This window comes from Rhincodon typus, chromosome 14, assembly GCF_021869965.1.
Source record: "Rhincodon typus isolate 14 chromosome 14, sRhiTyp1.1, whole genome shotgun sequence".
Lineage (NCBI taxonomy): Eukaryota > Metazoa > Chordata > Chondrichthyes > Orectolobiformes > Rhincodontidae > Rhincodon > Rhincodon typus.
Window position 1 is genome coordinate 33,137,127 of NC_063345.1, and position 24,046 is coordinate 33,161,172.

Below are 24,046 nucleotides of genomic sequence, written 5' to 3' on the forward strand. Positions count from 1 at the left end.
GTCCATCTGCCATTCCTTGGCCCGTTGGCCCATCTGATCAACATTCTGTTGTACTCAGATGATCTTCTTCACTGTCCACTACACCATCTATTTTGGTGTCATTTGCAAATTTACTAACCAAAACTCCCATATTCACATCCAAATCATTTGTATAAGTGACAAAAAGCAGTGGATCCTGCACCGATCCTTGTGTCATACCCCAAGTCACAGGCCTGCAATCCAAAAAGCAACCTTCTACAACCACCCTCTGTATCCAACACTGGTCAATGAGATAGAAGAACTAGAAACATCTAAAAACTTGTAGATCACGAGTATGATTGCAGAGGAGAGGAAAGGGGTGCCTAATATTCTTTCAAATTAAACTGAGTGCAAGACAGGTTGTTACAGGTTGAAATCAGAGGAAGGTAAATTTATGACTGATCGAGATATTCTTCCAACAAAAAAATCCAAAGTTCTATGACTAGGAGCAGTAAAAATGAAAACAGTGGAACTGAATGCTAAAGGGAGGGACTTTCCTCATTCATAATCATTCATCTCACCTTCAGACAGGATGAAGCTTTCCCAGCTTTTTCAATTGGAAGAATTGTATTGGAAAATGAGACTTGTAGAGAATTTGTTAGTCAACAAAGAATTGACCTCGACTGAGTATTGCAGACAGGCACTATGTGCTGAGGGACGCACTAAAGCTTTGGGCAGCTGCTGTTAGGTGTTGTGGGAAAGACCACAGTTTAAGTTCTCTCCATCAAAATATAATGAGGATCTGAGGGTCTCTTAAGGCCTTGTAGCCTCAATGGGAAGTAATTAGTTTCCTTTCATGATTAGGGAAATGCCTTTTTGTTACAACTGGATTGAAGTTCTGCTTAGGAATGTCAAAATTCCACTGTATTTTCCAAAAAGCCTGTACAGACCTGTTTTGTACTTCTTGTATTTACTAATAGATAATTTGTGAATAAAGCATATTTTTGGAAAAGTACAGAACTTTTGCTCACATCCAACTGACATTATCCATCACGCTTTTGTGGTTGTTACATAGAGTACAATTTTAACCAATATACTTAAGTATATGACAAACAAGTTGTGTTGTTTTGACTAGCTAAACAGGGCAATTTGCTTTCCTCTTTTCAATTCTGTCTTCATCAGTTGCAACAAATATATCTATTTTGTAACTGGCACACTTCGATAAAACTTGGTTATTTCAGATCAAGAATGAAGGAGAACCAATTTCAAGGTTCCCTTGAGTGAACAAGAGTGCAGTTTTATTTCTTATTTAACCTGAGGAAAAAGAAGAAAATATAACATATAATACACGTAATAAGCTTAATAAAAAAGATGATATAGGGAAATGTCTGCATAGAGAGGAATACAGAAGCAGTTGCAGTTTAAAAGTTTTAGAGTTCTTGAGTTGAGAGTGAAACCTAAGTGTCAACAGTTCAGCTGTTCTCCTGCTTCCTTGAGGGAGATGTAGCATGCAGATAACTTGGTGAGTGGTTTTTCCAAGTTGGTTTTTGAGATTGAGAGAGGGAGAAAAGAGCTTTTGGTATCCTTTTTTTATTAATCTATATTGCCTTCTCTCAGCTTTGCTGCTCAAAGACTACTGTTGACATACTATTCCCTTGCTGATTTAATGTCTGTGTCATCATTTAGTTCTGAGCTGGGTAGTTGTAGACAATCATTCATCTCTTCCTATGTGAATTTATCATGCAAGTGTGAGTAAAGCAATAGATGCCAATTTCTTGATGCCTCATTGAGTTTCAGTACTTCTTGATTAAAAATAATTCTATGCAGCCATATAATATGGGTTTCCTGGGCTTATCAGAGGATCACAGTAGTCCTTTTAGATGAGTATAGTCCTTGGGGGAAAAAAATGCATATTTATCCAAGTCTCAATTGTTAGAGGCATTTATCACAGTACTCTAATAAAATAGACAATTCTACAGTGCTTTGTAATATGCTGAGATTGAAAAGTGCTGTCGAAATGCACGTATTCTTTGATTTCTTTGTTATTCCATTATAATTCTATTAAGAATAATTCAATACTATACCTAACAGGACTTCCAAGATCATGCATAGATGTTTAATACAAATGAAAATGGTAAATACTGCAATAACAATAAGAAGAAATTTGCATTCTCCAAAGAAACTACACATTGTTGATGATACAGTTTTGTATGTTCTCAACTGAACTTAAAATCAGATGTTATAATGCAGACAAAACAGGGAATATACACAGAGCCTGGGAGTAAATGAATTCATTCAGACACCACTTCATCAGTAGACAAACTTACTGCCAACAGTGCAATTCAAACTTGAACCTGGTTTTACCTGTTAAAACATATTTGTGTATTCCTACAGATAGAGCCAATCAATTACATTGTACCTACCCTGATGTGTTTGTGCTAGCAGCTACAGAAGTGATTCAGTCCAATGTCAAATTAATACTTGTCAACTTAAAATCTAGGAGAGGTTGATGAACAGCTTCTCAAAAGTGGATAACTACATTCAAGAGAGGTGATTCCCGCTTCAGTACTACCACAATTTTCAATATGACTGTGGAAGTAGAAAAATAAATTATTTGAAAGACAAGCATTGCTCACTTTCTACTGGATGTTTAATTCAAGGAAACACTCCTGCCTTGGTTGCTTTGTAACTATTAAATTAGCAATAAAGGAAGAAAATTCTTAAAAGTATTCAAAGTATGGCAAGAGAAATAAAGTTAAAGGACCTTTCATCTAAATATTAACACTGTTCCCCTGTCCACAGATGTCATAGAGTCCTACAGCATGGAAGCAGGCCCTTTGATCCAAACTAGTCCATGCCAACCAAAATGTCCATCCATGCTAAGCCCATATCCTTGTACTTGGCCCATATCCTTCTAAACTTTTCCTATCCATGTATTTGTCCAAATGCCTTTTAAATGTTGTTAATGTACCCACCTCAACCACTTCCGCCGGCAGCTCATTCCATATGTGTACCCATATTATATGGCTGCATAGAATTATTTTTAATCAAGAAGTACTGAAACTCAATGAGGCGTCAAGAAATTGGCATCTATTGCTTTACTCACACTTGCATGATAAATTCACAAAGGAAGAGATGAATGATGGTCTATATGTGTACCCTCTCCGGGGGAAAAAAAAAGTTGTCCATCAGGTTCCTATGTATTCTTTCCCCTCTTAACTTAAACTGATCCCCTCTAGTCCTCGATTTTCCCCAACTTCTAAGACTCCCCCCTCAGTCTCCTATGCTCTAAAGAAAAAAGGTCCTATCTTGTCCCTTGAGTCCTGGCAGCATCCTTGTAAATGTCTCACTGTCCACGATACCACCTATTTTAGTGTCATCTGCACCCTTTCCAGTTTACCTTGCTATAGGAAGGATGTTAATAAACAAAAATGAACGTCCTACAACTGCAACGTAACTTCCCAACTTCTATGCTCAAGGCCCTGACTGATGAAGGCCAGTGTGCCTAAAGCCTTCTTCACTGCTTTGTCTAACTGTGACTCCACTTTCAGAGAACCGTGCACCTGAACTCCAAGGTCCCTCTCTTCCACTACACTCCTTAAGGCCGTATCATTCACCATGAAACTCCTACCTTGATTTGACTTTCCAAAGTGCAACACCTCACATTTATCTATATTAAATTCCATTTGCCATTTCTCAGCCCTCTTCTCCAGCTGATCAAGATCCTGCTGCTATTTCTGATAACCTTCCTCACTGTCCATGATACCGCCTATTTTAGTGTCATCTACAAACTTACTAATCATGCCTCTGTACGTTTTCATCCAAATCATCGATATAGATAACAAACAGCAATGGGCCCAGTGCCAATCCCTGAGGCACATCACCAATCAGAGGCCTCCAGTCAGACAAGCATTCTTCCAGCATTCCCTCTGCTTCCTACCATCAAGCTAGTTGTGTACCCAATTTGCCACCTCTCCCTGTATTCCATGTTGCCTTACTGAAATCCATATTAACTACGTCTACCGCCCTGCCCTCATCAACTTTCCTGGTCACTTCAACAAAGAACTCTAACAAATTTGTGAGGCACAATCTCCCACACACAAAGCCATACTGACTACTCCTAATCAAACCCTGTCTTTCCAAATGCATGTATATATTATCCCTCAGAATATTCTCAAGTAACTTATCTACCACAGATGTTAAGCTTACTGGTGTATAATTCCCAGGTTTTTCTTTGCAACCCTTCTTGAATAAGGGCACAACATTTGCTACCCTCAAGTCCTTCAGGACTTCACCCGTGGCTAACGATGATGCAAATATATTAGTCAGGGCCCCTGCAATTTCTTCCCTGGCCTCTTGCAGAGTTCTTGGATATATCTGGTCAGGACCAGGAGATTTATCCACCTTCGTACATTCTAATACTTCCAACACCTCACGTACTGTGATATGGACTGTCCCCAAGATATTGCCACTAACTTTCCCAAGTCTCCATGTCTCTTCCACGGTAAACACAGAGGAGAAGTATTCATTGAGGACCTTGCCATCTCTTGCGGTTCCACACATACATGTCCACTTTGATCCTTTGGGAATGTTGGGAAGGGGGGGGAAGATGGCAAGGCTAGATCTGGGATTAATTACTTGCAGTTTGACAGCAGCTGCTACCAGTCCCTTTAGGAACCGGTGATTAGGCTGGAACAGATCTGGAAAAGCTGTGTGGAGAAAGTATGGCTCAGGCCTTGATCTAACATCTGTGAGCTTCTATTACCCTTCTGGTGGAAAGGGCTGTGGGATTCTTCCTGAAAATTCATCCCCCAGGCATTCTTTTAAGACCATAAATGTGGGAACTATAAACTTGTATTTATAGCACTCATCCATTTTTTGATGCACAGTAATGTCTAAACGATAAATCACTTGGTTGTAAGTTTATCTCACTTTTAGAACATTTCTGTTAAGGCATAATATACTTTTCACACTGGATTGGTTTGTATGCCTGTGAATGCACTTCAAAACTTGTTTTACAGCTACAGACATAGAAGTGAATATTTGGCAATGGGAAAGAAAACATGTGCAAACACATGTGGAGTTGGCAAGATAAGTGTCTCAACCTGTGAAGGAGGGTGCTTCAGGACTCAGATAAATAAATAGATTCTAGCTGGAGGTAAACAATTATGACTGTCAGCATTACCCACAGGCCCATGCAGTACATAGGACATAGGTCAATCAGCAGGGTTCCTCATCCTTGATAATTAAAATGCATTGACTCCCTGCTTGGCAAGCACCTCCGTGGCCCAGACATTGCTGACCACCTCAGTCCTACCAACGCTTTTTGACACAGAGGCCATGGAAAGAATAGGAGTGTTGTAGAATGATGGCCAATTACATCAGCAGGCTCTCAACACAGACATGTGGACGTGATGTTAGGCATCATGCTGGCACAGTTACATTCAGGCTACACAGACACTTAAACAAACTGATGTTTTGCTTCTACAATCAAATTTATGCAAATGTGATGCTTCATATACAATGCAATGTCAGCCATGCTATCAAAGTACCTTCAGTAGGCTTTGATATATTTTCCCCCCTCCCATTATATCTCAGTGTAATCCATGGTTTTGCAGTTAGGGTTCAGGGAGCCTGCTTGGTAATGGAGCCCATTGGTCCTAGATGATTTTACCAGGTGACCAAGGATCATGTGTGTCTGGACATGCCAGACATGCTGAATGTCTTCTTGCCAGAGGCAAGTGAACCCTCAGAGATAGTAGGAACTGCCGATGCTGGAGTCTGAGATAACAAGGTGTAGAGCTGGATGAACACAGCAGGCCAGATTATCTCAAGTGAACCCTCGTCAGGTTTAACTTGCAAGAGTAGATTGCCTGATCATTTTTTAAGTGTCCTAAGAGGGGCTTGTGTGTGGTTCCTCCTCTGACTGGTGCCTCCTGCTACTGCCCTGTCTCTGTGAGGAGAGGGCACCTAGAGTGTGCACCAGGTTCCTTGTCCTCCTGTTACGAGCATTTCTGTAGTCTAATGGCTGGGTGATGGAGTGTGCACGCTTTCCTTGCTGACCTTAAGGATGCTGAACCTGGCTCTCCATGGTAGCCACCAACCGGTCCATGAAGGCAGCCAGAAGGTTGCATGTGTTGCTGCACTCTGTCATGTCTTATTGTAGTGACATGCTGGAAATCAAATTCTGCTATTTCCAGGCTAGGCACAAAAGTTAGAGATTTTTAAAGGCACGCAGAATTTCTCCATTTGCCTTTGTTTTAGGCCTAGGTTGACAGAAAGCAAGGACCAAATCTCTGTACTTTACAAGAATTACTATGTATTCAAATAAATAGACTCCAGATGAAGGTACATAATTGTGAATCTCTGCTAATTAAAACTCTAACCTCTTTGTAAAATTTACCCTCTTCACACACTAGCACATACTGAGATACAAAAAAAATGAGTGTTATGGCCAGAAGGAAAGATGAGGAAGACAATTCAGTGGTTCCTGCCAGTAGAGTTGCTAGAATGCTGCTGTCTTGAACATCCTTCGAGGTATTTCACTTGTTTGCAGGAGGCACAGGGTAACTTGCCACACTTTTAGTTAACAGGTCAGAGACCTTTATAAGTCATTGCTCACAGCAACTGGTGATGGGAAATAAATGAGCTATCTTCAGGTATAAGGTGCTTCCCTTCTGGATGGATGATGAGTTTTGCCCTGAACATCCAAACCCCAAACTGTTCAGCTACTGGGAGCCAATCAGAGTTGTTAATAGGCAGGAGGCCTTTGACATCAATAATAGGACACTATTCCACAGATCACTCAGCTACTTTTTGCTGGCCGAAGCTCCATTCATACAGTTCCCTGGCTCCAGCTGGTCTATAATTAGGCATTCCCCACTGCTTGAACCTAGAGCTGTTTAAATACACTTACAATGACTAGCAAGTAACTTGCTTTGAAAAAATACAGCAATCCTTCCACAATCATTGGTTTTGAAGCCAGTTCTCTTGCCATTTCATTCCCAATCAAAACCACAGAAAAATAAAAAAAGATATATTGCAGGTTCTGAGCAAAGGGGACCATTGCATTCCACATAACTGTCTGCCACTCCTGTTTGTCCCTGTGTATGTGGTTCAAGTCCCTAACTGTTAATACTACTGGGTCCTCACCTACCTGGGGCTGAGCAGGTTTCTGGGCTCCTGCAGTCCTCTAAATGCCAGCAGCCTGCGACATTTCTTTCTCTGCCAGCTGCAAAGCTGTTGCAGTTAGGTGTTCCCATACTTTCTAAAGCTAATGAGGTGTAAGTATCTGGGCTGGTATGTGTTACAGGATGTAGCCTTGCTGACGCTTCCTCTGAGACCTCAGTACTCGCACCCTCAGTGGTCGAGGAAGTAGCTTCTGGTAGACTCAGCCCTTTCACCACAGGATGTCCCAGCTGTACCTGCAAGACACAGGAGAGAAACATCCCATCCAATGTTTAGAATTGCTGTGCAATGATTGAAATTACTGTGAGAGTTGCAGTAGAATGAAGAGTGGACTTATTCAGTTGGTGGGACATGGATATTTCAGCATCTCTGCAGGAGCAGTCCTGATCTTTGTATGCAAGGGCCAAAATTCTCTTTTCATTCCTAAAGGCTGAGGGGTCTAATGTCAGCCAATCCTCCACCTGCCCTATTGTGGACTCAGCTCTCCTGGAATGAGAGAAAGGGAGACTTGAGTGAAGTGAAAGTGGGCAGCATGGCTGTTAATGCTTGTGTGGTAGTGGAATGGGAATGAGATGTTCTGAGGAGTGAGTAGGCAATGTAGAGGCTATGCAGGGTTGGTGTGTAGGAGGTTGAGAGGCACACAGTGAGCAATAGTAGGAATGTTAGAGGTAAGTGCAGGAGCAGAGATAGAATATGACGTCACAGAGAGAAGAATATGTGACTTATGTGAGTGGAACAGAGAAGATCACGGACTGCACTGACCAAGGTGGTGGCCTCGGACCAGTCTGCCAGTGTCTCGTGGTATGGCCTTCTCTGCCACTTCTTTGGGAAGTGGACATATTTCCTTTGCTCCTCAGCGTCCCCGCCGGAGAGTTGTGGTGCCTTATTCCCTTTACAATGTATTGAGCAAATATTAGGCAATCACTATCTCCAACGAGAGAATCTTATCATTATCCCTTGACGTACAATGGCATTAAACCCTGCACTATCAACATCATGAAGGTTTGCATTGACCAGAAATTGAACTGAACTAGCCATATAAATACTGTGGCTACAAGAGCATGTCAGAGGATAGGAATCCAGCAGTGAATATCTCACCTCAGACTCTCAAAAGCCTGCTAACAGTCTTCAAGGTACAACTCAGGAATACTCTCCGCTTGCCTGGATGACACAATCCAAGACAAAGCAGCTCACTTGAATACCATTGCATCTACAAACATTCACACACTTCACCACTGATGCTCAGACATAGCAGTGTGTACCATTTACAAGATGCACTGCAGAAATTCACTAAGGTTCTTCATCACAGCACCTTCCAAATCCACAACTATTTTACAATCTGGAAGGACAAAAGCGGCGGATACATGGGAACACCACCAAAGTTCTCCTCCAAGGCATTCACCGTCCTTACTAAAAAATATATTGCTGTTTCTTCAGTGCCACAGGGACAAAATCCTGGAACTTACTGCCTGGTAGCATTACGTATGTATCTAAACCAATGAATTACAGTAGTTCAAGAAGGCAGCTCACCACTACCTCTTCAAGGCCAATTGGATTTGTGCATTAAATGCTGGCCCAGCTAGCTAAGCTCATATTCCCTCAAATGATTTCCAATATTTTCTACACACATTTTCTTCTGAGGAAGGGTCACCAGACACGAAATGTTAACTTTGATTTTTCTTCACAGATGCTGCCAGACCTGCTAAACTTTTCCAGCAACCTCTGTTTTTGTTCCTGATTTACAGCATCCATAGTTTTTTCGGTTTTTATCTATGGTATTCTTAGCCAAGAGGAGGTTTGAAGAAAGAAATTCAATTTGCAACTCTGGATTAATTTGATGTGCCTGTCATTTGCTTAAAAGTTCTCAAACATCTCATATCTTATACCAGTATAGAATTAGGATCTCTGGTGACTGGACACTATTCCAGAAGAATTTATATTTACATACTGTTTCACAAAATAAGATGTCTTGAACATTCTATCTCCTGACTTACCATGCTTACACCTACCAGCCATGTTACCATCTGGAGAAGGAAACAAAATAGAATAAATGAAGGACCATTAAGGGAAAGAAATTGTATCGAATACATACTTGATACATATTTTGTATTTACATATTGAAATCAGTACTTAGCTTTGATATAGTGCAATCTCTGTTCAAGACAAGAACCTGTCAGAAAAGTATAGTCAGCATCACAACCATCTCACCCGGCATCATTTCCTGCCTCCAATACAGAACACTTTTTTCATAAGTGCATAACATTTTTTTCATGTCTGTTGAATAAAAATTGTGTGGGGTGAGAGTAGTCTGAATTGGGTTGTGAATCTTGTTTGATTCATCTCACACATTGAACTCACATGGCCAGCCAGAAGCCCTTCCCATTCTGGGTAGAAGCTGCATCCACAACATCCAAGTTTGTCTTGGAACTGCTTCTCCTGCTTTCTGCTACTGCCCAGACCAGATGCCTGGTGACTTCTTCACCTGAATCAGGTGATACCCTGCAAGGGTAGTGATTGGCTCTTGTCTCAGACCTTCCCCAAGGGCATGAGGAGTGATAATGCACTCAGCACGTGACCTCTAAAGTGAGCTTCACCCCACAACCGGAATAGAGTATGCGCAGCCAGAGCCTTATAAAGTCTACATAAACTGAACTACTTCAGGTTTAGGGTGACTTGAGCGACATGCTAATAGTGCCACGTTAATTTTATGATAATGCAAATTTTAAACTATTTCAGGATTATGTCAAACGTTTGGATATTATCGACAGAAAATTTATTAATTTAAACAAATAAATCGCTGAGAACGATTTCATTGGTTGACGATGTATTACATCACGTGATTGCAGCGACGTCTGAACAAAATGATAGATTTTAAGTAGGAGGTTACCTTATTCAGGGGATATTTAATGTATATTTTACGACGTTTGTTGAAGAAGAAATGCTTCAGTAAATACCATGAACGTAGCTGGATCAAAATAAATCACCACGTGTAGTGCTGTGAATTGATGCAATCATTTGACAAACAACCACGCAATGCATACAGTTCTTTAGTAGCTCTGGTTTTCACAGAAAATCTACAGCCGCTACAACTACTTGTAGTCCCCTCGCCGCCACCTAGATAGAGTGTTCTTAATATAAAATAGACATGAAAACTGTCAAAATCGAATAACATTGGATTACATTACGTTGAAATCACATTACTTTCAGAAATTGGAGTTCTTTGAAATACTTGTTCACGCATGTTACCAGCCAAATTATTAATGTTTCTGATGTTCATGAATTTTCTCCTGACTGGAGTGAACGGTGAGGAATGGAACAGTTTCTATTTCGGTCTTCCAGGTTCACAATCAAGAAAAAGAACCTTTCCTAACTAAAATATTGTAAATTTTATATTTAAACATGTCAGTAGGAGGCCAGTGGATAGCACTCACCATTATTCTGAATATACATATTTAGTTCCACATAAAGATCATAATACTTATCCTTTCTTTAACTTTTTTGCCTTTTCTAATTTTATTTATCTCTGAATTCGTCACTTTTATTTTCTAGATAAGCCACTTGACTCCAGGTAGTAACATACAGAATAGTACCGGGGCAGACCATTGTACGCATTGAGCGCGATACACCATTCAGTATGATCATGGCTGATTCTTTTTTTTACCTGAAAGGCATGCTCCTGCCTTCTCATACCCTAAAAGCAAAATGGAGAAAGTAAGCACCAATACCGCCATATCTCACGTTCAAACACGGCAGACCAAGTTATGCTGTACAGTTAAATGGTGCCTTTAACATGTTAAAGCATTCCAAGGCATTTTACATAAAGTAAAAATTGATACTGAATAACAGGCATGAAAATTAGAGGAAACTTAATGCTCAAACACTTGCTCAAAAAGTTTTAAGGAACAGCTTCAAGGAAAATATAGATAGGGAGGAATAATGTTTAGGAAAGTAATTCCAGAGTTCAGTGCCCAGGAAGCTGAAGACATGACACCAATAGTGGAGCAATTAAAATAGGCAATGCTCAAGTGACAAAACATACGTGATTGGAGGAGGTTATAGAAATAGAAAAGGTTATGGGTAGTCATAGAGGGATTTAAAAACAAGGATGAGAATGTTAAAACCAAGCTATTATTTAACAGTGAGCCAATGTACACAATTGAGCAGACAGATGATGAATGTATAGGATTTGGGGCAAATAGGGATACCGGAACTTCAAATGTGTTGAAGGTAGAGTGCGGGTGGCCAGCCTGTAGTGTGTTGGAATTGGAAAAGTTTGGTCTACGGGTTAAAAAAAATGCTGAGTAAAATGCCACGATGTTAGAGAGATGGTCTTAGTAAAAGAAACTGAGTGCTAAAGGCTGATCATTTAAGGCAAAATTGAGTCATTGGCTCAAACGCAAAGGTGGCCATCAAAGTAGCCACCTGCACATGTGAAAACAGGTACAATAATGTCAGTTACTGGCGAGATATTCCTAAACTAGAATGTGTCTATATATGTAGTTGATGTTATTACGTTCTGTGCATAATAACGTCACTGACTATGCTTGTGTAGATAGCACACTGAGGCTAAATTTTTGTATGTCTGGTGGAACCTGGAACTGCGAATCAGAGAGTAAGAGCAAAGTCCAGGAATAGAGGCAAAGGTGGTAAGGTAGCATTGGCTTTAAATAGTGCAGCTCCAGGCTGAATTTGGACTTGGGAAGAGTCCTGGTGTCAATAATGACTTTACTGCCACCTGGCATTCAGTAACCACCACTTTAGTAAATGCCAAAAGGCTGGATAAATAAAATATCCTTATAGTTAGAAGGCAGTTACCTCTTGTTTAACAGTGACGTAGCATATCAGGTAAACATTCTGTATCTCCTTGTGTCACAGAGATTGTGTTTCTACGATACAACCTTTAAAAATAGTGGTGGTAGACTGTTTTAGTTACCTTGAAAGTTTAGCGAAGTGTCACTATGCCACAAATTATGCTACAGTCATTATTTTGTCATTCATATAAGTGGGAAATTGTGACAAAATGTGGAGATTTCCAATATTTCTTAGAGAGTTAACAGCCCATACAATCTTGATTAACGGTTGTTAAAATATTTTGATATCTAACTGAGAAGGGGCACTGGGAAGTGAGGGAATACTTGGAGAAGATAGGACGACACTTCGGTGATAAAAGGTAGTTCAGCGACGGAAGAGGTGAAGATGTGCAGAAAGAGGAAATTGAGGGGATGTGGGAAGGGCAATACTTAGAAAGAGATGAATTGAAAGTGCGGAGAGGATCATATTTAAAAAGGACATAGTGGAGAACGCAGCGATATCAGTGCTGGAAAGGGAAAGCAACGTTTGGCAGAGGAGATGTTTGAGAAGACAGGGGACAAGGTGAAGCAGCGTTCAAGCCACTGTAGCAACTGGACTCTATTATGTAACACAGAGGAGTCTCAGCACTGCTTTGAGACTGTAAATTTTCAATAAGTACAAGGTACCGACTGGGGGTGTGAAAAGAGCAACTCCCGTCAGTGACGCACATTGAGTGCGCCACAGTGGGATATTTGTCGCGGGGGATGAGGTCAGATGTTTGTTCTCCACGTCAGCGGGGCTGAAGATGGCGGAGGTGGAGAGTGAATCTCGACAGCCGCTGGTGAGTGAGTGCGGTGCGTTAATCATTACAGAAACAACCGCTGTGTTACTGCGGGCCCAGGGACTGACAGAGTGAAGGAGAAGCTCTGGATACCCCCCTTCCCCTCCATGTTCACACCCCGAAGGTGCTGCCTGTTGCTGTGAGGGTTGTCACACTCATGTGTAAACCTCTTCTATCAGCAGAACAGAACTTGAGCACAGCTGTCCTCTCCGCACATTTTCCAGCTGGAATCATGGGATAGTTATCAGGGACCCTGACTGACTTCCTTCAACTCCACATAATCAATTCCTGCAGATTCTGCCCTACTGCTAGTGTTCAAAGTGCTAAATTGTGTAAAGTGCGTTTTGTTAATTCCAGTGTGCGAAGCAGAAAATCTATTTGCCAGGTAGATGGTGTTGTAGCTGTGCTGGAGCAGCTTGGCGAGAAGCATGACAATTCAAAACTACAAATAGTCGTTCTATTGCTGGAATGTCAGGGCCGAGAGCCTTTGTAGTATCCAGTGCCCCTAGCAGTTTCTATATAGCACACAGAGTGAACTGAATTGGCTGAAGACTGCCATGACGTTTGTGGTCCTCAGGAGGGGTCTAGGATGGAACGTCCACACGGTATTTCTATGTTAAGATTGTTGCAAATGCTTCAGCCTTATCCTTTGTATGGCTGTGGTGGGCATCCCTATCATTGAGGATGGGGATGTTTGTAGTAAAGGAAAATCAGCAAATACTGCTTTATTGCTGTCCGGTTTTCCCTATTGAAAAGTGCTCATGTCAGAAGAATCAAACTTGGCTGTGATGTTCACCTGTTTGATGCAACCAGATAAACATATGTTTGTGCTGTTGTATTTACAGTTTGTAACACAACTATGTAGATTTAACTTCGTTCTAATGTATTTGAAATTCAGTAATAGTTATTGGATGGAGGTTAAGAGTAATAGAGTGAGAACATGTTTGCAAACTGTATTTGGGAGTGATAATGAAGGGGAACTCGCTTAATTGACCTAGGGCTCCTCTGATCCTTTGAGGAAAAACTTGGATGCAAATAAATGTAGCACTTAAACAAGGTGGAATAAAAGTTCGTAGCGTATCATGATTATTTGGATACTTGGATTCTCAAGTTTACATAACCCATGTATAGACTTAATCATAGAAAATTGAAGCAGGATGTACAGAATAGAATATATACTATAACTTATGTATTATAGAATACAATATATAGAATATGTAGAAAATAGATGCAGGGAAATAGAAATAGGCCATTCAGCCCTTCAAGCTTGTTCTGCCATTCAATATGATGACGGTTGATCATCCAACTCATTACCCTGTTCCCCCTTTCTCTACATATCCTTTGATGCCTTTAGACCTAAGAAATATTTTTAACTCCTTCTTGAAAAATTCAGTGTTTTGGCCTCCGTGCGTTCTGTTTGGAACCTCTTCTGTTTAGCACAATATTACCATCAGCTAGGATCATTACAATGGCAGTCTTGAACTGGCTGGTCTAACTGAGCAACTAAAGAATTGGAACTGCCGGTACAATGCTGCCATCCAGTTCTTGTTTACCTGCCTTGAGCACATCGTCTTTTTGTTAGGCTCTTGCAATTTACAAGTGTCATTTATGTGAAGATAAAGAAAATTCTCATTGTAGATCATATTTTTAAATCTAACTATAAGCCCAAAATAGAGAAAAATGCTATAGAATACTGAAGTCTCAACATGTCCAATGTGAATGAGACTGGATCGAGCAGAGTGAAGGTTGGGATGTGCATCGTGGCTTAATGTGCTTCTTTAGAGAGGTATCATTGGAGGATTGGGAACAGATAATGTGCTAGGACCTATGCTGCTGTAGAGATTGGGAGATGGGGCTGTGGGTGACGGAGAAGGAAAAATAGAAAACTCAGTTGAAAATAAATAATGACCAGATAATCTAATGTCTTTTTGGCACTGTAGTTTTCAGACTTGGCTGATGTGTCGATATCAAATGATGTCCCTGTTGAGGGACAAATTACAGTTCCAGTCAGTTCTCAGTCACAGGAGGATGACTACTCCACACTGGATGAACCTGTCAAGGAGACAATTGTAAGTACGTTGAACATCCCCCAATCTATGTTCTCATGAGGACAATAATTCATGCTAGGGTACTGTTCCACATAGTGTTAAGTGTGTCTAGTATCTTATGCAACTAGTGATGAGCTGGCTGTAACCATGGAAAACATGAAAACTTACCCGGCACCAGAACATACACTTCCTAGCGTGGTTACTGGGATTAAATCAGGGAGAGATAGGCTGGCTGGTTTTGTTTGTTCTCCATTCTGTTCCATGGCTGCCAAGGCCAGTTAAATAATTGCAATTACTATTCTCATTGACGTCACAATTCAGCATGGACTAATAGTTGAAACTGGGACCCTACAGGTCTGCATTAGTATTATTCCATTTCAACTTTGTGAACTGAGTAATTGTGAGGAGAAGCTTTCTGTACATGTTTTATGTGTAGTGAAATCTCACCTTGTCTGTCTGTCAAGATCTGCCTTTGCTACTTGGTGTTTGTCACCCAAGGGCTAATTATAGAGTTGTGGGTTATTTGTCTCTGATTTTTTAGTACAAAACTGCCTGCTTTACTCCTTGTACTGCCTTTATTGTATCATACCCTAACATCAGCAAATAATGTCCGTGTATAATTGCAAGCTCTGTCATGCCATGCAAGAGAAGCTAATATGTCCAACTTAAAAGGTTCCCAGTTACGCTGTCATTTCTAAAACCTTCCACAAATAACTTTTCCTAAAATATTTCATCTTTAGCCACTGGCGAAGTTCCAGAAGACTGGAAGATGGCTAATGTTGTTCCATCGTTTAAGAAAGGTAGCAAAGACTAGCCAGGGAACTACAGGCCAGTGAGCCTGACATCAGTGGTAGGCAAGTTATTGGAGAGAATGCTGAGGGGCAGGATCGACCAACATTTGGATAGTCAAGGTCTGGATTTGTGCATGGAAAGTCAGGTCTGAAATCTTTTAGAATTTTTCAAAGAGGTAACCGGGGGATGGATCAGGGTTGGGCAATGGATGTTGTCTATATAGACTTTAGGGCCGGCATGGTGGCTCAGAGGTCAGCACTGCTGCCTCACAGCGCCAGGGACCTGGGTTCAGTTCCACTCTCAAGTGACTGTCTGTGTGGAGTTTGCACATTCTCCCTGTGTCCGTGTGGGTTTCCTCCCACAATCCAAAAATGTGCAGATTAGGTGGGTTGGCCGTGCTAAATTGCCCGTAGTGTTCAGGGATGTGTAGATTAGAAGGATGGGTCTGGGTGGGATGCTCTGGTGTGTACTTGTTGGGCCCAAGGGCCTGTTTCCACACTGTAGGGATTCTATGAATTTCTATGAAACTTTAGTAAGGCCTTTGACAAGGTGCCACACAGTAGTCTAGTCATGAAAGTTAGGTCGCATGGGATCCAGGGAGAGCTGGCTAATTGGATTCAAAATTGGCTCGATGGTAGGAAGCAGAGGGTGATGGTTGAAGGTTGTTTCTTGGACTGGAGGCCCGTGACTAGTGGTGTGCCACAGGGCTTGGTGCTAGGTCCTTTGTTATTTGTTATTTGTTATTTATATAAAGTACAAGGCATGATTAGTAAGTTTGCAGATGATACAAAATTAGGAAATATTGTTGATATTGAAGAAGGTTCTCAAAAATTACGGAAGGATCTTGATCAGATGGTGAAATGGGCTGAGGATTGGCAAGTGCAATTCAATACAGATATGTATGAGGTGTTGCACTTTGGACAGTCAAACCACGGTAAGACTTATACAGTAAATTGTAAGGTCTTGAGGAGTGTTATGGAACAGAGGGATTTAGGAGTACAAGTGCATGGTTCATTGAAAGTGCTGTCACAGGTGGACAGGGTGGTGAAGAAAGCATTTAGCAAGCTGGCCTCCATCGGTCGAGAGTTGGGATGTTATGTTACAGTTGTATAAGTTGTTGATGAGGCCGCACTTGGAGTATTGTGTACAGTTTTGGTCACCCTGTTATAGGAAAGAGACAGTTAAACTGGCAAGTGTGCAAAGAAAATTTACGAGGATGATGCCAGGACTAGTAGGCCTGAATTATGGAGAGAGGTTGGCCAGGATACAACGTTATTCCTTGGACCGTAGGAGAATGAAGGGTGACCTTATTGAGGTGTATAAAATCATGAGGGGCATAGATAGGATGAATGCATATATTCTTTTCCCAGGGTTGGGGAATTGAAAACTAGAGGGCATAGGTTTAAGGTGAGAGGGGATAGATTTAAGAAGGACCTCAGGGGCAACTTCTTCATGCAGAGAGTAGTCCGTATTTGGAATGGGCTTCCAGAGAAAGTGATTGAGGCAGATGCAATAGCAAAATTTAAAAATAATTTGGATAGGTACATGGATCAGAAGGGTTTAGAGGGATATGGATCAAATGCGGGCAGTTGGAACTAGCTGAGTGAGCGCCATGGTCAGCATGGACCAGTTTGGGCCGAAGGGCCTGTTTCCGTGCTGTATTACTCTATGACTCTATTTGATCTAAAGTTTTTAGATATTGACTATGATTCTGGAATAATTAATCAGTCTACGTATAGTGCATAGTTTTCTTCTTTTGCTTCCATACGCTTTTCCCTTCCCCCATCCTCCCCACAGCCATGCCCCAAAATTCTCTAAAGTAATTCAAGTTGTAACTTTTGACCAGGTGTCACATGCAAGATAGTGCATTTATACTTGTTTTGTGTTACTGCTTAAATAAACAACAGTTTCTCTTTTGCATGTATCTCATTTTAATGGCTTAAGAGTTGGAGCTAACAAATGAGTGTCAATTTCAAGTATTGACTTTTGACACAGTAAAAGATATTGCAGACATATTGGACAGGATGCAGAACGGAACTCTGCTTTGAGTGTGAAGACTGTTAGATGGTTTATTTATCAACAATCATGGAATATGGGAATAATTTACAGGTTGTGACTGTCAACTACAGTATTTAAATGGAATAGCAAGAATCACTAGCCAAAACTAGTGTGTTTTTGTTAACCTATCGAGTATATGGTTAATTGCAATTATTTTTCATGAAATTGTTTAAAAATGCGCTGTGTACTCAGATTTGACGTGAATAAGCAACTTCATTAAATCATGCTGGAGACACTTACCAAAGACTGAGGTAGTACAACTTCCATTTTGTTACTGTTGAGTCATTGGAAGTTAATATTACTTCAAAATGTGCTAAAGGAAAACCAGTATGAAAATAACTTTGGAGTCAACCTGGAGAAATGGAATTGGTTTTTAAAGTTGTTATGTGGGTCATTGTTGTAAAGTAGGATAAAAACTGTCAAATTTACTGATCATCTTGCATCAGTAAGGTATTTAAAACTGTGCTTCCCATATACTGAAGTGTTTTACTTCTTCATAAAAACAGGTGACAACCACAAACAGTTCCTCCTTATCATCTTAATCAGTTCTTACCCATTGATAACTATATTTGGTCTAAGTATATTGGTCTGATTCCACACATTCATTGGCAACTAAGTATTCTTTTTGTTTGCTTTGTGTTTGTCAGATACGAGATCTGAAGGCTGTTGGGAAGAAGTTTGTTCATGTTATGTACCCTAAAAAGAGCAGCAGCCTTCTCAGAGATTGTAAGTACAACTGAATATGTTGAATGGAAAATACCTTACAGAAAGGGATTTTCTTAATGTCTGAGAGTAAATTTAATGTCCAGTCATTCAATGAGGTCTAATTCCTAGGCTAAATTGATTCGGATGATCTTGGCAAGATACTGGTAGGAGCTTACAGTTTATCTTCGTGACCATGGGCTAGTAGGCAGGGGAAGTCAAGACAGAATCAATAGGGTTTTCCTCTTAAATTATTTTCAGTGACCCATTCTAGAAAATGCCTGTATGGATTTCAGTTAAGAACGGCAGTGAACAAGTTATTGGAACATTGCTAGTGCCCTCAAAATTATTGATTTCAAGAGGGCTTAAACTTGCTAAAAACTGTCAGTGTTTGCTGTATTGTACAAGTAATTGCTGTAAGACATGAATTACATATGCATCTTTGCAATACCTGAGTGTCCAATAGCAATATCTTGGAGCAGAATGCTTTGTGACAGTGGGATAATATTATAGGGTGGGAAGGAGAGAGTTTAAGGAAAATATGGAAGTGAAAACATGCAGGATGTTCTCTCATGTTTTTAGTGAGTCTTTCCAAAGCAGCATTTCCAGAGGCCCTTATGCAGTACTCCCCCAGATGCATCGACAAACACAAGTACAGATCACAACAGAAATCTGTGGAGAGATGCTGCTAGACGTCCAGAATTTTTCCAACACCTTTTATTTTGTTTCAGATCTCCAACATCCACAGTTCTTTGTTTTATTATACCAGTATGCCACCGCGGTGGCTCAATAGTTAGCACTGCTGCCTTGCAGGTTCGATTCCATCCTCGGACAACTGTCTGTGTGGAGTTTGCACATTTTCCCTGTGACTGCGTGGGTTTCCTTTGGGTGCTCCGGTTTCCTCCCACAGTCCAAAGATGTGCAGGTTAGGTGGATTGGCCATGCTAAATTATCCATAGTGTCCGCGGATTTACAGGCTGGGTGGATTAGCCATGGGAAATGCAGGGTTATGGCGATAGGGTAGGGGATTGGGTCTGGATGGGATGCTCTTCAGAGGGTCGGTGTGGACTCCTTGCGCCGAATGGTCTGCTTCTACACTGTAGGAATTCTATATTTCAATTCTATGATTCTAGTACAGACCCGTTAGACTGAACAGCCTGTTCTGGTATATTATGCGCTATGAAATTCTATTGACGATGGTATGCATTTATTTGTTAGTGATGTATGCAAAGTTGTCTACAACACTGGCATGCATCCTGCCAATCAGTCTATTCTCGATCTTTAGCAAAATGATAGAAGGGGTCATCAGCAGTGCTAACAAACAAAACATGCTGAGAAGCAAGCTGTTAACTGATGTTCAGTTTGGCTTCTGCCAGGGCCAAGTAGTTCCTGACCTGCCTTCATCCAAATAGGGACAAAAGAGCTGAACTCAAAAGACGAGGCAAGAATAACTGTCCTTAAAACTGCCCATCAAAGATGCATTTGTGTGAATGTGACATTAAGGATTCTTGGGCAAGCTGAAGTCAGTGTGAATTAGGGGGGAAATTCTCCGCTGTTGAGTCACAAAGGAAGATGGTTTGGTCATTGGAGTTCAATCCTGTCCCTAACTGCATTGGTGAAGCAGATGGATCAACAATGCAATCATGGTAATCATTAGACTCTAATTACAAAATTTTATTGAATTCAAGTTCCACCGTCTGCCATAGCGGGATTCAAACTTGAGTCTCCAGAACTTGGGTTTCTGGATTAACAGTCCAACATTAATACGTCTAGGCTTCCCGCTAACACAGCAGTTCTTCAGGGGCCCAACCATCTTTAGATACTTCAGCAATTAACTTCCCTCCATCCTGTGGTCAGAAATGGGGATGTTTGCTGATGATTGCACCATGTTCAGCACTGTTTGTGACTCCTACAATACTGAAGCTGCCCATGGTCATGTGCAGCTACACCTGGACAACATCCAGGCTTGGGCAAACATGTAGCAAGTAACATTCATGCCATATAGGAGTAACAGTTTGGACGTCTGATTGTCTCTTACTAGTCTCCTTTATCTGAACATATATAAGGGAACCAAAGGATAGAGCAAAATCTCTCTGATTCTCAGAACAAAGGATAGAGTGTCTTTTGTAGTGTCAGAGTATGATAGATTACTGCAGATGATAACACAATAACAGAAGAGATTACAACAAAATTTGTACCACACAATTGATAGAATTTTGATTTTGGTTTGAGTCTATCCACTTGGCTGCTTGCCTAGCCTGTTGGTTATGGTTCAACCGGTCCCTGTGCTTGACCACCCCCTGAGGCATAGACTAGTTTTGCACGATTATGTGAATAATTCTTATGTTTTTTCATTACAGGGGATCTATGGGGCCCTCTAATACTCTGTGTTTTGTTAGCAATGTAAGTAAATATCTGGTGTAAGGCTTCAGATTAATTACTTTCATCTGCCACTGAGTGGTCAGCATTTTTCCTCTAATTTATTGCTGTATGTGTAAGCCTTGTAGAAGATAAGCTTAAATAAAAATAGTGTTGGATAGGGTCAAAGAATGGTGCAAATATAAAACATGAGTAAAATTTATTTTTAAAATTCCCCAATGCCATCCAATTTTCTTTACTCCCTTTTAAAGGAGTACAGTTCCATGGGCCCATCTGGTACCTCACTTTGTTGAGCATTCCTCATGTTTGAGTGTTGGCATTAATTATTGGGTGGTAATTTCACAGTTGATATGTTACAGCCCAAACCAAACCTATCCTTGCTGAAAGGTTTTTTTGTGTGCATGTTCTAGTAAGAGTGCTATTGATCTCAGGAGCAGAATTTTACCCAAGAGTTTTAACTCTCCTAGCCATAGGAGAGTTGCTGAGAATCAGGTAACTCAATGCAGTTTTAGGGTGGAATTAATGATCAATTCTTCAATACTAGGTGCCACATCGTATGACACATTTGCTTCTGAAATCCAGGGGATCTCAGAAGCAATGCACTTCCAAAATATTCTTTTCCAAACCCTTCATTGTACAGATACCAACTATGGGGCCACCCACCTACAACCCCTATGCGCGCTTTCACTTGTTTTCTGTAAGAGTCTGTGTTACGCTGTGCTTGGCTTTTCAGTTTACTCCTTTCTCACTGTGTCTCTGTGTGTTTGTGTCTGTGTGTGTGTGGGAGAGATACTGATCCATTGTTGATGTTTCTGTCTCCATTACAGTACACCACGTGTGAGAGTACACTGTCATTTATGTGCTTTGTCCAGCTTGTGTGTTCTTTTGAGGCAGATGATCCCTTCCTCGTTCCACTTTTCAGGGGTGCTGAGCTAATCCAACTCTAATGTCAGATTCTGTCAGTCATAATTGTCCAGTTGCTTGTTTGCAATGCCTTTTGACTTTTTGGGGCAGCAGCTTGTTCAAATTGATCTCATGCTTTTATTAACTTTTAGGTACATCTGTGGTCTGTTTTAAAAAAATATTTATTGTAGATGCAACTTGAAGGATGTATTTAGGTTTGTTCTGTTTCTCACAGGATGTTACAGGGGAGTTCTGTTGACAATAAGCATGAAGGAGGCCCGGAGTTTGCTGAGGTGTTTGTTATCGTGTGGTTTGGCGCAGTCGTCATTACACTGAACTCCAAATTGCTTGGTGGCACAATGTAAGTTTTCTTCCCATGTTTCTCTCCTGAGGGCACTGCTCATCAACACCATTGGCTCTCTAGTGCATTGTCTGTATTGGTTGTATGTGAGTCTTAGAAGCTAATTGTTTTCAATCTTTAGCTAGCCCAACTTTTGCTTGAACTAATTGAGTGAAGGTCAGGAGTTGAAGTCTTGTTATCGATACTTATTTTCCACAGTGCATTTACCTGCTGAGCCAACAAATAGTAGCAGCATGATTAAAGTTTAATTGCATTTTAAGTTGGAATGGGGAAAATATAAAGTATCTGGAGCCATTTGAACAAATATTCCTTGCAGTAGACTGTAAACATCAAACTCTGAAACAAAACCAGAAATTGCTCAAAGCTCAGCAGGTCTGGCAGCATCTGTGGAGAGAAATCAGAGTTAACATTTTGGGTTGAATAACACTTTCTCAGAACCCTTCCAAGGTTTTTAAACCTCCAAAGTCTGCTATATTAATGACTTCTACTTTAATATCTTGTTATTTAAATGCTAATAGGTTGCATAAGAGAGTTTTGCAATGGGTTAGAGTACTACCAAGCTTTGACTTTATTTCCACTGCAACACCGCTGTGCTCTTGCAGTTCTCTTACTGTGCGTTAACTCCTGCAGAAGGCATGCTTATCCAGAGAGCATGTACAACATTGCAAGTTTCTGCTCTTTTACATTTCAACATTGTATGTTTTTCAGGTCAAAAAGACGGGAGCCTACTTAGTGTCTTGGCTACAGGTCGTACATGGTCCATGAAACCAGTTTTAAAAAAAAAAAAACTGGAAAGCACATAGTTTGAGATAGGGGTCTGGGCCCTCAAGAAAAGATTTGTGTACCTATTCCCATCCCGATTACCACTGAAATCTTTATCCACTGTTGTGTTGCATCTAGATTCTAGTACATGACGTTCTCCTCCTCTCTTCCTCCTTGATGCACTCTCATTCTTTACCCTTTTACAAAATGCAATTTATTCAAAAGCCATATCTTGACAAGTTCATCTAATTCATACAGTTAAAAAAGAAACAAAGTGCTGGAGAAACTCTGCAGGTCAGGCAGCATCTGTGAAGTTGGAAATAGAATGAATGTTTCAGGTCTGATATGATTCTTCTTTGGACGACAAAAAAGAGTCACTTGGATTGAAATGTTAAAGCTTTCTCTCTCTACAGATGCTGCCAGACCAACAGAGTTTATCCAGTGCTTCCTGTTTTTATTTCAAATCTCCAGCAGGCGCAGTACTTTGGTTTTATTTATGTGCATTCACTCTCTGTGTGCAATATGATGAAATTGAAAGCTAGTCCTGTCTTCAAATCTTCAAACAGAGCAGTTCTGATGAAAAGTCACCAAACTTGAAGTGTTAACTCTGCTTTTTTTCCACAGATGCTGTCAGATGTGCTGAGTGTCTCCAACAAATTTTGTTTATATCTGCTAATTTCGTTTGTTTACTATTTGTGGCACTTGGTGTTTAAATAAGCAACGACAGCAGCTAAATCAGAGAGTGACTGCACTTTAAAATTAATGTATATCACTGCCATTACGCTTTGATTTCATCATTTGCCACTTATTTGTATTCATGTACCTTGCATTCTTGAAGCCAATGGGATATATTGTCTACAGTGCCACAGCATGGCTGAAAGCAGGTACTACATCATGGAAATTCTATAAAACACTGCTCCCTTGTCCACCTTTGGTGGAGGAGCCTTCTGCAACTTCTTCAGCTGTATGCTGGATTTTTCTTCCTAAACTTCTTGACTTTCTCCACCTTTTAAAAGTTGGAAAAATGTTTTCATGCAAACTATCAATCTGGCAAATCGATAACTTTATTGCTGCGTTTTACAAAAGATTTTTGTATCCTCCATCAAATAGTCCAAGTGGTTTCCACATGAATTACAACCTATTTTGTTGTTGGATAGCAATTATGAACAAAAACATTATTTATTTTTCCTTCTCCCATTCTAACTCTTGGTAGGTTGATGCTAAATGTGATATAATTTATAAAAACCGAAAGAACTGTGGATA

The 24,046-nt window shown here is 40.6% G+C and overlaps 1 protein-coding gene across 1 annotated transcript; it reads left to right on the plus strand.

The window, feature by feature from the left end:
* The first annotated feature begins 12,103 nt into the window (after positions 1 to 12,103).
* Positions 12,104 to 24,023, plus strand: yipf6 (Yip1 domain family, member 6). The gene is made up of 6 exons (XM_048605185.1): positions 12,104 to 12,778; positions 14,719 to 14,847; positions 18,324 to 18,402; positions 20,739 to 20,781; positions 21,896 to 22,021; positions 22,730 to 24,023. Exons 1-6 carry the CDS (start codon positions 12,743 to 12,745, stop codon positions 22,752 to 22,754), a joined length of 438 nt encoding a protein of 145 aa, XP_048461142.1. The 5' UTR covers positions 12,104 to 12,742; the 3' UTR covers positions 22,755 to 24,023.
* Positions 24,024 to 24,046: the final 23 nt, after the last annotated feature.

Bases quoted from the DNA above. Each gene is read 5' to 3' on its own strand.
- yipf6 (XM_048605185.1), top strand. From the start codon at position 12,743: ATGGCGGAGGTGGAGAGTGAATCTCGACAGCCGCTG. The intron at 12,779-14,718 runs GTGAGTGAGTGC...TTGGCACTGTAG, and splicing joins GTGAATCTCGACAGCCGCTG to TTTTCAGACTTGGCTGATGT. The intron at 18,403-20,738 runs GTAAGTACAACT...TTTTCATTACAG, and splicing joins CAGCAGCCTTCTCAGAGATT to GGGATCTATGGGGCCCTCTA.